Source organism: Micropterus dolomieu, linkage group LG14 (assembly GCF_021292245.1).
Source record: "Micropterus dolomieu isolate WLL.071019.BEF.003 ecotype Adirondacks linkage group LG14, ASM2129224v1, whole genome shotgun sequence".
NCBI classification, from domain to species: Eukaryota; Metazoa; Chordata; class Actinopteri; order Centrarchiformes; family Centrarchidae; genus Micropterus; species Micropterus dolomieu.
The window spans coordinates 7,882,316-7,899,141 of record NC_060163.1 but is presented as its reverse complement, the minus strand read 5'-3'; the positions used below and the strand labels follow the sequence as shown (position 1 = coordinate 7,899,141).

The window sequence follows — 16,826 nt, the reverse complement described above, 5'->3', positions numbered from 1 at the left end:
ACAGTGAACTTGGGTTGGGTTGGGGGGGGGGGGGGGCGCTCAAAAGCAGAAGTTTCCAACACACAGAAAACGTACAGTTCACCATTTTCTTAGTGATTTCAAGATGCAACATATTCTCTACAAAATGTATACCAATGATTATTTTACGGCTTCTTCTGTTGGTGTCAACAAAATGACTCTTCTGGATTTCCTGTGGAGGAGCAAAAAAATCACGCAATTAGCTTCCCTAGTGTTTTCATGAAATGCTCTTAACTGAGAAGTTAGACCTGCAGCAGGGATGATTACTGTTTACAATACAAAGAGGACAAGCGTTGTCACTTGCAGCACTATGCTGCCACCTTGTGGCTACGAGAGGAACAGGCACTAAAAGTTGGTCAGGGTTGCTTGTGGTTTCACATAATCATGGATCAAACTGGGTTTAGAAGTAGAGGTTCTTTGTCCCGATATGTTGAAAAGGCATTAGATTAAAAAATGTTTGGATCCAAGGCTTTACATTTAATTTATAAAGTGGTTGGGTTTAGACGAAAGATTGTTGAGATCATGTAAAAGTTCATGTCAGCAGAATTTCTCTCTGCCCTTGAATTTGATATGATCCTGTGATGCATTGCCATGAACCAACAAGGCATAACCAGCCACGAAAAGAGCCATTGCTATTGATATATGATCATATTGCACATTTCTTCAAAAGATTTATCAAATACTCAGTAAAATCAACAGCTTTTTTGTTTATGTAAAACCCCTGGAGAGTCCTCACTCTTGATGGCACATAAGAAGATTTGGTTTAGCAACAGCTTCAGGACTGTCAATAATAATAATAATAATGAAGAAGGTCATGACGTGTCAAATCATCCTGTCATACTTTGAAAGATCACTGACCTTTCTGCAGCTTTGGAGGTCATCGATTAAATCAGCTTAATGCATTGATCAGAACACCCGTAGTGTTCATTCTGTCCTCAGTCTCCATCACCACTTCCTGACTGATCAGGAAGCACAGTGTTGCTGTGTAACACTGCAACATCACTCATGTCCCAGTAAACTGATCAATGGAAGGAAGGATCCCTACAGAAAACAGACAAACAGGTGAGGACATTAGGTTTGGTGGGTGCAAATGTGTACATCTGAATGTTAGTGTATGTGTGTGTACCTGGTGCAGGCCGACAGAGAGTCAGTCGAACCTCATGTGGTGAAGTCTTGAACAGCTTTAGCACCTTCTACAGAAAGAATAGAGAACTTTTATAATATATGATAATGATGCTGCAGATCTTCAATAATTTTAAAAAGTATCAATTCCATGCCACGTAACTACAAAAAGGTGTATCAGTATTTCCTGTCAGGGTGAAGAAACCTATCCTATTAAAACAACATTTTAGACCATCACATGAGAGAAAAATAACCCACAATAGTTGAAATAAAAGTCAAATTAATATTTATGCCTGCATATTTGGTCAGACTATTGAACCGGCTTTGGTTAAAGGCTCGTCATACAGATCCAGTGCCGTGCTGATCTACCCTGCAAAAATTACATGTAGCCATACAAATGCATCATATTAGAGATAGACGACAATATGATTTTAATGAAAGGGCAATAACAACATCATCATCATGCAAATCATTCCAAATAATTTTCCATGGGGAATTTAAGTTCATAAGTAAATTAAAGAAAAGTCCCATCACATCAAGCAAATCAAGGGTTACTGATAAGATTAGTAAACACAAATGGAAAAAAAAACTTAATTTGAAATCTGCACATACTGGATAGGATAGCTCCTTCAGTGACTGCCCATTGATGGCCAACATGACGTCTCCCTCCTGGATCCTGCCGCACTGCTGAGCTGGCTGGCCGGGGAAAAGCTGCTTTATTCGGACCAGGCTGCTGAAGTCCTGAGTTGGCGGATCCAGCTCGCACATTATGAAGCTGAAGCCCAGGCCGTTGGCACTCTTAGTTAGAGTCACTTCCTGGGTGTTGTCTGAGGATTTGGAGGAGGAAGACGGAGGCAGTAACGGAATAATGATGAGGTGAAAAACGATCAGGGATGAAAAGGAATTGGAAGTGGAAGGGTGAACAGAGGGAAGGGAAGAAAAAAGATAGAGCTCATCATCTTTTTTATTTTAGAAAATTCATTGGAGGATGTTTATTTTTTCAAAATTTTTTATTTAAAATTTTTTTTGTCTTGTTGAGATTTAAACTTAAAGGTGCCATAGGTAAGAACGTGAAGCAATTTACATGTATCAATAACCTTGTATTGCCAATGTGTGAACAGATTGTAATGCAACTTAAAAACGAGAACTTCCCTGACTTTCTTGGTTGCCAGAGGGCATGACGTTTATGCGCACTCCCGAGTGCTTTCTCGTCCACTCCCCTACAGCCCCAACAGTGTGCAACACTAGCTAATGTTAGCTTAGAAACTGAGTCAACTAACAACAACAAACTACTGGCACTGCCAATAACACAGTCCAACACAGTTCAAAAGTCCAAAGTCAAAACTAACATTATTGCAAAGCATGTGAAACATATTGGGATATTGTAGTTTTAGCTGGCTAATGTTAGCAAACATTAGCTTGCTTGCTAACACAGACAAAGCTAGCTAATGAAGCTTGAGCCTTGAGTGTAAAACATAAGCTAATTCATCCAGACTCATGGGGCTGATCTGCTGGTAGATTGGCTAGCCTGCAGGTTGCTTTATCGGCTGGTGTTGTGGCGGCGTACTAATGTTATCACTAGCAAAATACTCTCTGAGTGCATAATCAAAATCTCTCTCTGAAATTTGTTTAGCTCTTATCCCGGTTCTTTTCGCAGGAAGACTGCACTGCTTGCGGTGGTGTTTGGTCTGGCAAGGTGGTCAGAAGATGCCGCAGGCAGTGATCGTCTCAAGGTCTGCTGCACCTAATCAAATCCCTTCCTTTTCCGACACTGATGAGTGTATTTCTGTCGTAGGCTGGGGGGGTGTTGTAGGCTGCTGTCTCAATTTACATGTACTCATATGGCAGACACTTTTATCCAAAGCGACTTACATTTGAGGAATAACATACTAAGCATCAATAAAGCATCAATACAGTAAGAGATCTACAAGTGACCATAGATACTAGTAAGAGCCATAAGAGAATTAACCCCTGTATAAAACTAACAACTGCGTTCTACTAGCCAAGACCAATACAAGGCAGGGTCACTGGGATGGGGGAGTGAAAATAGTAACTTTCTGACAGGGAAAATAAGATTCAGAACCTACAGGTGGATGATATGGTGCAAGGTTGGGTCTTGTGTTGGACATGCAGCATGTTTCACTGAGAAGGTTATGTCAGTTGCAGCAGACAATAGTCGTCTGTCTGAACTAGCTTGCAGGCGTTGCTTCAATCTGGTGCAGGTATACTAGAAAGGACAGACAGTTTTTCTTTGTTCTACATTTCACACATTACTTTCAGTAATTAAAAAAAACAATAGTTTGTCATTTTGGGAAATACAGAATACACTTCTTTTGGATTGTCTGACTACAGATTATTAGAGTATTTGTAACATTTCAATAGCATACTGGTTGAGAGTCAACAATTCAACTGTTTCACAAATAAAACCGTTTTCTAGGTTTGATTAGGTTTTGGCACAAAATGACCCATCTTGTCAAGGGTATGCTCATGAATTGTCATGTGAACTCTACTGATAATCTGTTAAACATCTACAGACAAAGTAAAACAATTGTTACAAATTCTCTATAAACTATCTCTAGACGGACTATCCAAAATATATATTCCCATACCCATTCTTGCTTAGGGCTACCTCTGTAATATCTCATAAAATATAACGCTACAGCAAACAGCTGGTTAGCATAAAGACTGGAAACATGCTAAAACAGCTAGCCTGGCTCTGTCCACCGGTAAAAAAAATTAAAGAAAGATAAGAAGAAGATATTACGAGTTAATACGTGATCTTTAGAGGTTTTAGTTGGCGGATTTTGTTACCTTTGGACAGAGTTTTCAGCCTTTGTGCAAAACTAAGCTAACCCCCTGCTGGTTGTAGCTGTATATTTACCACACAGATATGAGAGTCGTATCAGTATTTTCATGTACCCTCAACAAGAAAAACATTTCCCAAAATTTTAAACTTTTCCTTAAAGCAGACTATAGTTTTTGCAACAGTTGGATTCATTCAGGAGTTATTTTTTCGGTTTGGTTTTTAAAAGTTCTTTTGATTTCAAATACAAATGTGTCAACCATAGGTGTCAACTCAAATATGGTCAGAACAGATTCTCTTGATCACAGAATAGTATTTTTTTCATCACTGGAAATAAAGGCTTGTTATTTTAATATAAAAGAAGTATTACTTGCATGTCCTCGTCAGCCTTCTGTAGATATGATGAAAGGCAACAGAAAAATTTATCACTTATAAAACCATTTTGATAGATTAAAAATTCAGTTCAGTAACTTTATTCAGTGACAGATATATACATAAAGGTACATACAATGAGCAGCAATACAGGTCTGTACAGAAATGGGTAGGAGGGACATTTTGAAGGTTTAGATGTCAATGGACATTGGCTATTTTGCCATCAGATGTCTTCGGTTAATGGTTGCCAAGATGATAACTTCTAAAAGGGACACCATTGACTCTGTATTAAAACAGGATCATCCTGTCTGTGATGCCTGCCAGATATAGAAGGACAGACCGAAGAATTAGGTGAGGCCAGTTGGATAAGAAGAGGAAAAAGGTCAGGGTCAATAATGAAGATCAGGATGAAGAGAAGGAAGTGTGTGAAAGTTTGCCTTGAAGCAGCCAGACTAGCATGATTGACTATTGAAGCACAAAACAGCTTAAGAGTACTTCACGCAGGTTCTTCCTCAGAAAAGTTTTGAGACATAATGTTCTGTTTCTCTTAGAGAACTGCAGATCGATCTATTGGCAAAATTGTATTTATTATGGAAAGATTGCAAAAGCACAAATGCTCTGCAGTTTTTTTCTGAGCAGTTCCCAGAAAGACATCCTGGCCTTTCTTAGCTTGTCGGAGCACTTTTATGCATTTTAGTTCAAGTCCATTGGTGTAAACCTATGCTGAGTTTTCCTACCATCATTGACAAAGCTGTAGTCCCTAGGCCGGTCAGAGATCGTGTTTGCAGGAGTACTGATGGTCGAGTGGCTGTTGATCCTTAGTGGGCTGGTAGCTGGACTGATGCTTTGATTGGAAACACTGCTGCTGCTGGTGTCTGCACTGAGAGAAACCCTGGGTAGGCTCATCAAGTCCCTCTCTAAAACCAAGTTTACCACCTAGAGGAGAAAAGAGGGAATAATGTAATTGCGAGGAACACAAATGAGATAAAACTTTTAGGAAGGAGAGGGAGAGGACAAGAAAACCGCATGAAAGGGGAGAAGAAGAATGAGAGTGGAATGCAAGTGCACCATAAGGCTACCCGAACGGTGTACTTGTTGTAGGTTTCAAATCCCTGCTGCCTGCCGGATCTCTATCTCAGGCATGCAAACTCCTCACCTTTCAGCAAAATTTGCCGTTTTGAAACCAAAATGGGTCACCTACGTGATTTGTGCGGATTCAATGAGAAAATATTTGGGGTCTATATTTTAATATATATATTATAATACATAATATTTGGCAAACTATAGTAGTTTTCATATTGACCCTGGTGTAAATCATAATTAGTAGTTTACCAAATGGACTCTGGTGTATATTACAGGCATGCAAACCCCTCACCTTTCGGCAAAATTCGCTGTTGATTTGTGCAGATCCGATGAGATGTGTGGGGGGGGCTGTCGGTCATTGCAAAGAGAGCATTTAGGCCACCCGTTTTATTTACCAACTCTGCTGCTCTCTAGCATGACCTTTGCAACTTTACAACTGGCTCTGCAAAACCAATTGTCACTCCTAATGCCTCAACCCAACAGCTAATCAGAGGCAGCTTAGGGCGGGTCTTTTTTCTAGTCTGATGTAACAGAAGTAAGCTAGCTTACAATGTTAACTGTCCTGTCAGATACAGTAATATTGTTAAGTTTACAACTTTGTCTGCTGTTTTTAACTAGTAATGATAGCTAAGCTAATTGGTGTATCATCACATTCCTATTCTGAGCCCTTATGTCCCACAAAGTGACGCCCTTGCGCATGGGTGTCATTTACACTGGAGACGCTGGGGACATGTACCCACCACTTTTTGAAATGGCTGATTTTGTCCCCATCACTTTTTAAAAGCATAATTTGTTTTTAAAAAATTCTGAAATATAGCTTGCAGTTAAATAACAAATGAAAATATCTTTAGAAATGTTTATTTGCACATTAAGAAAGCATGCAATTAAAATATAGAAGAAACAAATGTGCAATGTCCAAAACAAAAAAGTAACTTAAGCTAAAAAAAAACAACCAGTAACCTAACTTTAACAACTTCTTGTCACAGTTTCTTTTTGGCCAAGTTTTCCGTTCTCTCCCTTCGAAAATGACAAAAGAGGAGGGAAGACTAAATCATGCCTGCATGTGTGTTGCCTCAGCAGGGATGATATTACATGAAAAGTCGATCTACTGGAGAAACAGATCTGAAAGCAACACATGACTGAGAGCTGCACTGACTTAGATTCTGTTATATTTATATATTTTAAATAGGGCTGTCAAAAATAGCGTGTTAACGACGTTAATTCGTTGTTTGTCGTTAATTACGTCAATTTTTTTAACGCATTTCACGCATGCGCAGTGTGACAAATTATTCAGGTCAGGAAAGTGGTTGGGACGGGAGCTAGAGGCGAGATGGAGCAAGGTGAGCAAAGTGGGCCTATTGACGGATTCAAATATAAAAAGAATGATGATGGTACAGTTAACAAGTACAAGGTTATTTGCAAGATTTGTAACAAGGAGTTTCAATTTCACCGGAGCTGTTTAAGCTTGAGGTACCATGTCAACGCCAAACATGCGTTTGCTGGGTCGTCAGGTTCAGCAAGTGGTTCGCGCCAGACCACGCTGAATTTTCGCGGGCCATTAACAAAATCAACCTCAGATAATATGACCAACAAAATAGCAAAATGGATTGCAAAGGATTGTAGACCCGTTAGTATTGTAGAAGACTCAGGTTTCATTGATGTTTTGCAAGTGGCGTCAAGACTCATCCTATAGGCCACCGTCAAGAGCCACAGTTATGACAAAAATCCACGAGCTCTATCAAAACGAAAAAGAAAAAAGGAAAGAGGTCTTGGCTCAAGTAAATCATATCGCCCTGACAGGAGACCATTGGACATCAGTGAATAACTACAATTATTAACAATTATTTGGCTGTGTTAATAAACAGACATGAAAATTATGTATTATGTATGTCTTTTTATTTATCTTTTGGTATGCATTTCAGAAAAAAAAATGGTTAGGATTCAGGTGTGATTGCAAATAGTGATTAATCATGATTAATCCACTGAAAATTCTGATTAATTTGATTAAAAATTTTAATCATTTGACAGCCCTAATTTTAAAATGTCAAATGCTTCCTGAATTTTGTGTTTCCTTTTACATAAATAAAAACATTTCCACCATAAATTGTTGAAGGAAATGAAGTGTTTCATAATCAAAATTTCCTGCGAGAGGTCCCCCCAGACACCCAACTCATATATCTTGGCATTGAGGATATGTTAAAACACTGTTTAAGGATCTTTTTGTTTAGTTTTCGTGAACATAATATCGCTTATCGTGATATCTTGCCAGCTAAGTGTCTCTTCACATCCCTAAACTGAGCCCTTATGTCCCCACCACTTTTCAACACAAAGTGAAGCCATTGCCCTTGCAGGTCGGTATCTATTCAATTCAATTTAATTAGCTTTATTGGCATGAATGTATAACAACAATATTGCCAAAGCATCATAGAAACTACATAAGAACAATCAACCCCATACATTTCATTAAACAAGTAATTAAAGCGTAAAGTAATTAAAGCATATGTGTGTTTGTGTGTGTGTTAAAAAAATAAAAATATATAACAAATTTTAATAAAATAAATAAATGAAACAGTAACGTGTGTGTTATTATAATAATATATTAAACATTAAAATAAAAATAAATAGATAATACCGTGAACATGTGTGTGTGTGTGTGTGTATATATTAATAGACAAAGAATAAAAAAATATATTAATTGATAAAAATTAATAAATAATAAATAAATAAAAAGAAATCAGTGTCAAATGTAAAAACAAAACAATTACTAAAATATCAAACAATCAAAATAATAATAATTTGAAAATTTGTATAATTATTTATCAGTCTGAGTTTCCAGACTTATTTTGCAGCAATTATTTCACATTTGGGCATTTCTCCCAGTAAATATAGGATCTATAGAAATTGTGTGCAATGTGTCTTTCTCTTGTTGCAGTAGACGAATCCACGTTATCTCTGTACGTTTCTCTGCTTGCGTTTCTCTGATTTGCAGTAACCTTCTTTAACTGACAGAAGCACTTATGCCCATGTACAGAACCGATCTGGCAGTACGGATTTGGCACTGACACTTCCACAGTCAAAAAGCTGGACACTTCTCACCTTTAATGGCTGCCACCTTGGCTACAGAGCAAAAAAACTTGTGAAAATGGCGGCCAAGGAAGCTGCAGCGGTGACAGTTGCACACAAACGCAAATAAAAAGTATGTTATTGTTATTCATTTTTAATCAAATTTAATTGAAGTCAAATAAGCAAACAAGCTGGCATATGTTTTGACAGGCAGCAACTGCAGTCAAATGTTGAAGACAATACTCTGCAATGGGCACACTGCACAGTCAACACCCTGTTGATATTCATGCACTACGAAAGTAAGTACATAGTGTACACAGTGTAGTACATGTATGTGACTGTATAATAGAAGTAGACGTAGTCAGCGTGACGTCACATATTGGTTTGTGGACTGCTGTTTTAAAGCCTCGAATTTGGCATTTTGGCCTTTGCCATTTAGATTTTTTGTTACCAGGCACCAGATGCGACGATATTGGGACGAAACGGTGGCGCTAGCTAGCTTGGTTAGCAAGGTGCATCCGTAATTTACATTAATTGTGAGTTACACCAGGATGCTAATTTTGGCTAACGCAAAACAGGCTTAAAACAAAACGTACTTACTGGAAAAATGAACAACCAACTCCTGATTAACTTTTTCAACAGCGCTGGTCAATGTACACAGTGAAGTGGAATGAAGTCATTCTCGCCTGATTGACATGTCGCCGTGGTTGTGACTTGTCAAAAACAAGTAGTCCCGCTAAATTATCCCCTGCTTTAATGTTAATTTTCCTCTAAATGGGACCATCATTTACTAAATGAACATTATGTTGGATTGAAGAAGACTTAATACTAGCGATTGAGACCATAAACTCATTAGGAAAGTGTTTACTGAATAAATCAAGTGAGAAGTAGGGTCACATTATTTTTTATGGAACTGGAAATCTTTTTGTAACCAGTGGAGTTGCCCATGCTGGCCGTTGGAAAGAATACAAGTTTAAGGCACTTCTGCATTAGCTTCACTTTTCAGACCGGGAGGTTCCTGATTGGTACTAACACAAGTATCTGAAATTAGACACAGTTTAAGAATCTCCAGCCATGTTAGGGCCCCTGTGAGGCTGTCCTTACACGCAGTGGAACTTTTAGCTAAATGCTAATGTCAGCATGCTACCATGCTTACAATGACAATGCTAACATGTAGCGGGTATAATGTTTACCATGTTGACAATCTTAGTTTGCATTTGCTAAGTAGCACTACTCACAAAGTACACCTGAAAGCAAAGCATTGGACAAATTAAAATGTGTTTTTTTAGCCATGCTGCTAACATAATAAGCTACATATCGTCCTTTACCTCCCCAGTTTTACTCAGACACTCCACAGCCTGATTGTAGGTGAAGCCCCGGAAGCTAATCCCATTCACCTCCAACAGTCTGTCACCTATAATAGAGAATGTTTGGGACAAATAAACAGGTTAATTATATTTTCCTCCTCTACTTGTTTCAGTTCTTTACATTGCTACATCAGATGTTTGTGTTTGTGTTGTATTTCCACGTTGTAATATCAGTCTTGAAATAATAAATGTGTTGAATTTCAGTGAGTGCTTCACTGGTTCACACAAGCTAAGTTCGGGGGTAGTGTTAAATATAGTAATTTGCTGTGTGCTCTGATTTAACAATAAAGCAATTCAGACAACTTAACATAATTTGTACCCTACATTGTGTTCTTTGTTTTCCTATTTACAATTTCATCCGAGTGTGATGTCTAACATGCTAGTCATTATTGGTACTGTATGCCTGTGTTTACTTTTCTTTATATGAACTTCTAGGTTCCCATCAGACTTTTTAATTTTAGATGGGTGGACTATAAACCTGCAATCCAATAATCACACTCAAGAAGAGCTAAACGACTCTGATGGAAACAACTGGAGCTTTCCATGCAGAGTGAGTCTGTAGCAAATACGCAGATCTGTATGAAGGAGCTTCATTGTTGTAAGAAATCAATAAATGCAATAAATGACTACAATGGAGATGCTTCAAATGACTGCCCACAGATCCATAACCAGGTTAAAAAGGTTATTCTTCACAAGCACATAAGGCCTTAGCATTGTTTTGATTTGCTATTAAGCTGTAATACCTGTATGTACACGTCCGTCTCTCTCCGCAGCCCCTCCTGGAACAAGGCTTCTGATGTAGACTCCTCCATTACGAAGGTTAGTGTTGACACCACCCTTAATGATTCATGACACAAACTTTCATTCAGAACATATCGGTGCTATACTGATGAGTAGGAGGGAAAACAATGTGCAAATAACCTGTTTCGCCTAAGGTTGTTATTTCAGTTTGTTGCAGCACATTTTATAGTGCAGCGGTGATCAGTGTGAGTGAGGTAGCATGGACCAACCTCTCTCTCTCTATAATTTTGTCAGCTGTTAATTAAATTTGGGTGGAGCAGACTGAAGAATGAGATACTGTATTAATTACCCTCCTTAACCTAATGTTTTTGATCAAACTCCTACATTGTAGACATATTAATTAGATTGGTACTGAGTTTTGCAGACTGACACCACAACCACTGTTTTTGGATGCAACCAGAATTTTTATTAAAACACTTTTTTAAGACAACTTTATATGCTGTCAACATCAGTAGTTTAGTGTACAGTAATGTAACATTCAGGCTCCACCATTCACAATGACATCTTTTACAAAATTTGTCATAAACTCACAGAGATGCTGATGCCCAGACTTCCTGATATCTTTCTGAGCTCCACAGTGATCTCCCCCTGCCCCACACAGTTTAGAGATGGAGACGAAGAGCAGCTGTCCTGAAAGCAACGCAGACAGAAACAACGCTTACTTCACCATATGGCTGACTGCATTCACACCTACTCACTGATCCATGCATCCCTAAAGATGATTGGCAGTACACAAGGGGCAATAGGCCAGATATTATCACAAGTAAAAACTAAGCAGCTAAGCTGTTAGTTTACCATGTAGAGCCTAGAAAAATACCCTTTAACAGATTAAAAAAAGATACCATCACCATGATTTTACCTGTGCACTGAGGACTCGTACTTCTCGTGGGACGTGAAGCCTGTTGCCGGTTTTCCGCGTCATCGTGACCGAATCAGTCCCATCCAAGCTATCGTCTCCTGATCGGCTGTCTGTCATCAACATGGTCTGGGACTCGTAATTCCTCAAAATGGAAGAGCGCACACTGATGGGACTGAGGGGCACTGTGGAAAACAACGACAAGATTATATCCCAAAATACTGAAGTTGAACATTTTGAAAATGTTCATTCACCATGAGAGTAACCAACTATTCATCTCAGGTTTTCCTTGTTTGAACGTGTTGAATTTATAGTTTTGGGAAATACCTTTATTCACTCTCTTGCCCAGAGATAGATGAGTAGATCAATATCTCACTTTACTGTACAGACATCATGTCTGTACTGTGTGCTGTCAAATGGTTTTATAGCTGTTCTGAACGGCTACACTCAACGCCGGCTGTTATTGAGAGAGGGGAGACGTGATATTGTTTAAATATGCGAATAACCCCACACATTTTCAGTGTCAGTTGTTTGCAGTCAAAGTGACTAAAATAGCTGTGTCAAGAATGAAAAAAAAAATAGCCAGAGATAGAAGGTCAAACCCTGACTCGTCGTCTCCGCAAAGCTGTCCCAAAGTAAATGGTCAGACACAGCCCCCACGTAATCTGAAAGTGTGTATGTGGATTTCTGACAAGCACTTCTTTGTAGTATATTGCTCCCTTAGAGTCAGTAGCCAGTTAGCTAAGCTTAGCATAAAAACTGAAGGGAGGAAACAAGCTAGTTGTTGTTTTTGTGTGGATAAAACAAACGAGACATGACATTACACTGGTTCCCACCAAGAAATAATCAGGCACATGATCCCCAGTAAAACAGTGTTTTTACTGTACACTTCCTTTTTATAATACAGATATTTTTTTTATTTATTTATTTTTTTATTAGATATAATGTCTTATTTAGTGAGCTTTACTAGAAATGTTTAATAGAGGAGACATGCCACTTAAAGAATCCTCAATTAAACTATAGGGAAAGCCTGTTAAGCTTGATTAAGCTTATACTACTGTGTCGGGCATACAGGTGTCCCCGTCCACTGTGTTGACTTTTGCCAGCCAAGGAGGCTATCTTCAGGTTTATCCCTCTGCTAACGTGAATGGGGGTAAAGTTGTATATGTGCGGCTGTTATAGACTTTTCAAATGTTATCAACCGAATGAATAATATTCTGATAGTGAAACGAGTAATTTCGCTTGGGTTGTGACGGTCAAATATAGTGATCCACCTTATTTTGGGGCAAAGTCATCAAACTTTTTCAGCGATATTTATCAGTTTTTATGTCCTGTAACCAGTGAAAGTGCAGTTATGGCTCTCTCTCCATTCATTCAGATAGGGGCTTGGTCTTGTTAGTCCGTTATAACTGCCTGGAGGCGTTACCAAGATGGCTGACGAGTGGCATGACTTGCCAATAAGGACTTGGCTTTAGAGATGCAGGTAGGTTGTATTTAATAGGCTAGCTGTTTCCCAATGTTTCCAGTCTTTGTGCTAAGCTAACGGCTGCTGGCTGTAGCTTCATATATGACGAAAAGTCACAAGAGCGGTATCAATCTAACTCTCAGCAAGAATGCAAATAAGTGTATTTTAATTTATCTGAATCTGAAAGAATACAAACTTTACTCTTGCCCAAGTAGCTACATCATTGTGACGTGTGCTGTTTTAGCATTGAAAATGTAACGAAAGGACAGATGGACCATAATGTGTTTTAACATCAGAACTTGAAGCCTTACATTGTATGATGAGAGTTGGAGGATGGAATTTGTTTATGCCCTTTAGAGCAAAATGAGTCAACATAAACTGACATTTTGCCCGAAGACAAAAAAGTGGGATGGTAATATAAATATACACATTTTTGACATATTATTGCATATAACAGACCAAAACAGAACACCCAGGTACAAAAAGGCACTATGCAATACAAAGAAACGAAAGGAAAGATACAAATCTCATTTTTGCATGTTGATGAATTACTAAATCACTAACATTACACGCAAACAAAAGAGGGCAGGGGTTAAAGCCACAGGGTCATTACACACACACACACACACACACACACACACACACACACAAGCACCTTTTGGCTGTGAGATAATGAGCTGCACCTCTTCAGGGCAGCTTTGAATGACCTCTGCTGCCTCACTGAAGGTGACGCCCTCCAGGCTGATGTGGTTCAGAGAGATCAGGCGACCACCTGCAGGCAAAGGTCACTGTGAAATGGTGCTGGTGTCCGGTGGAACAGTGGAATTTGAAGACCTCCCCACCACCTCTGTGTGACCCAAAAGGCCCTCTCTGTCCTCCTTTGCACTACACATTCCCTGCATCCATTTTCTTAAAATGGAGGAAGATGCTGAGTGAATTCAAAAGCAAAACACCTATCACCAGATGACTGGACATTCATGCAGTGTTCTTCAAAATGAGGTATCCAACATTTGAAAGGTTACACCTACCCTTGCAAAATAATTGAAAGCACTTAAACAGAACCAATCAATGGCTTTTTTAAGGAGGAAAATTGAAATGATACATGCAAAGTTTGATTTCTAAATGTGAAAGGAAACATTCACATACAAAGTTTATTAGTTTCATAAGGATAAAATAAAATCCTCCACCTGGTCGGATGCGTCCATCCTTATCAGCAGGTCCACCAGGCACAATGGAAGCAACAAAGATGCCCAAGTCATAATGCCCCACAGCGTCCTCTCCCACTATCACTATACCTGTATCAACACATCCCACAGATGTGTCAAGAAGACAGCTTTCAGTAAGTGTATGACTTATTCATCAATTCACATACCTACTGTGAGTGTGCTGACATGGTCTAAAACATTTATTCATTCACTTACATGGTCTAAAACATTTTAAACATTTATCCTATGAGGTTTGTCAATGTATTCTGCTTGGAAAGTTTTAAAGTGCTGTGATGGGAAAACACCACAGGCACTCAAATTCAAACAGACACAGTAGCATGAATGTGTACCAGAACATAGTTCAAACATACTGAAAATAAAGGTAATGGGATGATAGTAATAGCCATTGTTGGCGGTAGATTAGTGCAAGTCTGCTGTACATGAAATGAAAAAGAGCATCCAACAGTTGAATCCAATTCTTCTTGGGGTCAGAAAATACCTTAATAACAGTCTCTCTGTTGATGCTTACCGAGGCCAATCTTCGGGTCTTTCTTTAAAGAAACACATATGACCTCTCTCTCTGATGGTGGCCCTAGTTTTGTAAGACACAAAGTAGAATAACACATTTAAAACTCAACAACTCATTTAAAAGGAAAACTTGGCTTCTTCCTAACATATACAATAAATCAATAAGAAGACGCATCATTTTTCCACATTTAATCAAAATCACACTGTGGGGTGGCAATAATATATATATATTATTATATAATATTTGTAAGTGCACCATTCCACAACTATGGTCAACATTGAATTATTCATGAAACAAAATCCCATCTGCAGGCAAAGAAGGACATTTGATGGCCACAAAAAGTGTAAAGAGGTCAACTAGTGGCAATCTCCTAACAACTAACATAATTTTTGTGGACTTGACTTAGAACATCTGTCACATGTTTGCCATTAGATAGAAAGCGTGAGCAGTATGCTTGATCATACCTTTGGCTGCTGGGGAGCCGGAAGGCGCTTCAGAGCCACTCCTTTGAAAGCAGGCTGGGGAACGCATGCCAGTGCTGCTGCGCTGACTGCTGGAGCAGGTACTGCAGAAGAAAAACAGAAAACGATAGTGATAGTAGAGCTTGACTGATCTTACACAATTCTGTCCTCTGAGAATAGGAAGTGATTTGTCTGCTGAGGTGGTTTGTTTGGAATAAGCAGAAGAAGAAGTGGTTGAAATTAGCATGAGCTAGCTTTGGAGGATAAACAAGGTACTTCTGCTCATTGAGGCACAGGTACTTCTGTTTAATGCGGGTCTCGAGCCTGGCTGCGACGTCATCACACAGCTTGTTCAGGGACTCGTCCTGAGGCGTGGTCAGACCGCTGTCATCCCGTGGCATCTCTGAACAGGAGATGGACTTGAGCCGGCTGCTCTGAGCGCGACACGCTGCCGCATACTGCACAATGTTGTCCTCTGGAGGTGAATGCAAAGAAACACACACAGGAGTGGAAATGGTCAACAAGAAAAGTCACCAAACAGCAGAGTGGGTTTCAGTTTCATCTTTTCACTAACGTCTTCTGAGGTCCACAGAAAATGGCAATAAGCTTTGACGAGTTCCACAACTCAAAAGCCAGCTTGGGCAATAGTCGGAAACTGACCTGAGACCAGGCTGTGGCTGAGCTGGCGAGAGTTCATCTCATTGTTAAACTTGTGCTGGGCTGAGCAGAGGTTACACAGATATTTGGCTATCTTGGATCTCTCTGTGATGAAGGTGTACTTCTTCTTGCTGCCCCGGCACTCTACTACAAATTTACGCCTCTGCAGGAACACAAAGGAAAGATAAGACGCGCAGAAAAATAACAAATGCCACTACAACAATTTCATTGTCATTTAAATTTGATTTGATTAAATGATAAAAGAATGACTGCACTCACATTAGAGGAGATCGTAGCTGTCTCCCTCCAGTGGAAATTCTGACTAGTGGATCGGCAGCCATCTTTAACCTCATAGACGATGACTCCTTTGGCACAAACCCCGAGAATAATCTCCCCTTCTAAAGGCTTTTTCTCACGCATCACACGGTGGAACAACACGCCGTATTCAGGCAACTGCTGACACACCTACAGGCATAAATAGAGTGGTAACCATACTTCATATGATACTAGAGCAGTCATAGTGGTATAGGTGCAAACCACTAGATATTCATTTTCATTATGAAATATCTTGCTACCTTGAGAAACTCAAGCTCTGATTCGTCGGCGAGCATCTGAGCGTTGTTGGTGTGAAGTCGCAGCAGCTCCCCCTGAATGTAAGGCAGGGCACGTTTCTCCATCACGCTCTTGGAGACATACTGGTCAGGGCGGTAGTAGGTCCTACCGTACACCTAAACACAACAGATCAAAAGCTTTTATTTAGACAATGAATGCAGTAGAAACTTAATTATACATGCAAAAAGCTATAGTTTTTTTAAAGGTGAAATGTTTAAATATTTGAACTAATATCACCATGAAACTTCCCAATTAATTACTTACATTATGACAATAAATTTTTTGTATTACAAGTTTTCTGATGTGTTTGTTTAAATATGCAAATGAGGTACCATCTAATGTTAACTTTTGGTGAATTTAGGAAATCTACAGATGCAAATAGACAAAGTGTAGTTAAATAAACACCTATTTT

The 16,826-nt window shown here is 39.1% G+C and overlaps 1 protein-coding gene across 1 annotated transcript in view; it reads right to left on the bottom strand.

Moving 5' to 3' along the window:
- Positions 1-90: 90 nt before the first annotated feature.
- The window catches only part of frmpd2 (FERM and PDZ domain containing 2), a 36,660-nt gene continuing 19,924 nt past the window's right edge, over positions 91-16,826 (bottom strand). The window contains exons 16-29 of the mRNA XM_046069714.1: positions 15,446-15,620; positions 15,149-15,249; positions 14,685-14,747; positions 14,138-14,245; positions 13,606-13,722; positions 11,489-11,670; positions 11,161-11,259; positions 10,572-10,665; positions 9,790-9,875; positions 5,053-5,251; positions 1,753-1,967; positions 1,145-1,211; positions 877-1,059; positions 91-190 (exon numbers count right to left, since the gene is read on the bottom strand). Of these exons, the coding sequence (XP_045925670.1) occupies positions 1,022-1,059; positions 1,145-1,211; positions 1,753-1,967; positions 5,053-5,251; positions 9,790-9,875; positions 10,572-10,665; positions 11,161-11,259; positions 11,489-11,670; positions 13,606-13,722; positions 14,138-14,245; positions 14,685-14,747; positions 15,149-15,249; positions 15,446-15,620 (1,544 nt within the window). The 3' untranslated portion in view covers positions 91-190; positions 877-1,021. The remainder of the gene's footprint in view (positions 191-876; positions 1,060-1,144; positions 1,212-1,752; positions 1,968-5,052; positions 5,252-9,789; positions 9,876-10,571; positions 10,666-11,160; positions 11,260-11,488; positions 11,671-13,605; positions 13,723-14,137; positions 14,246-14,684; positions 14,748-15,148; positions 15,250-15,445; positions 15,621-16,826) is intronic.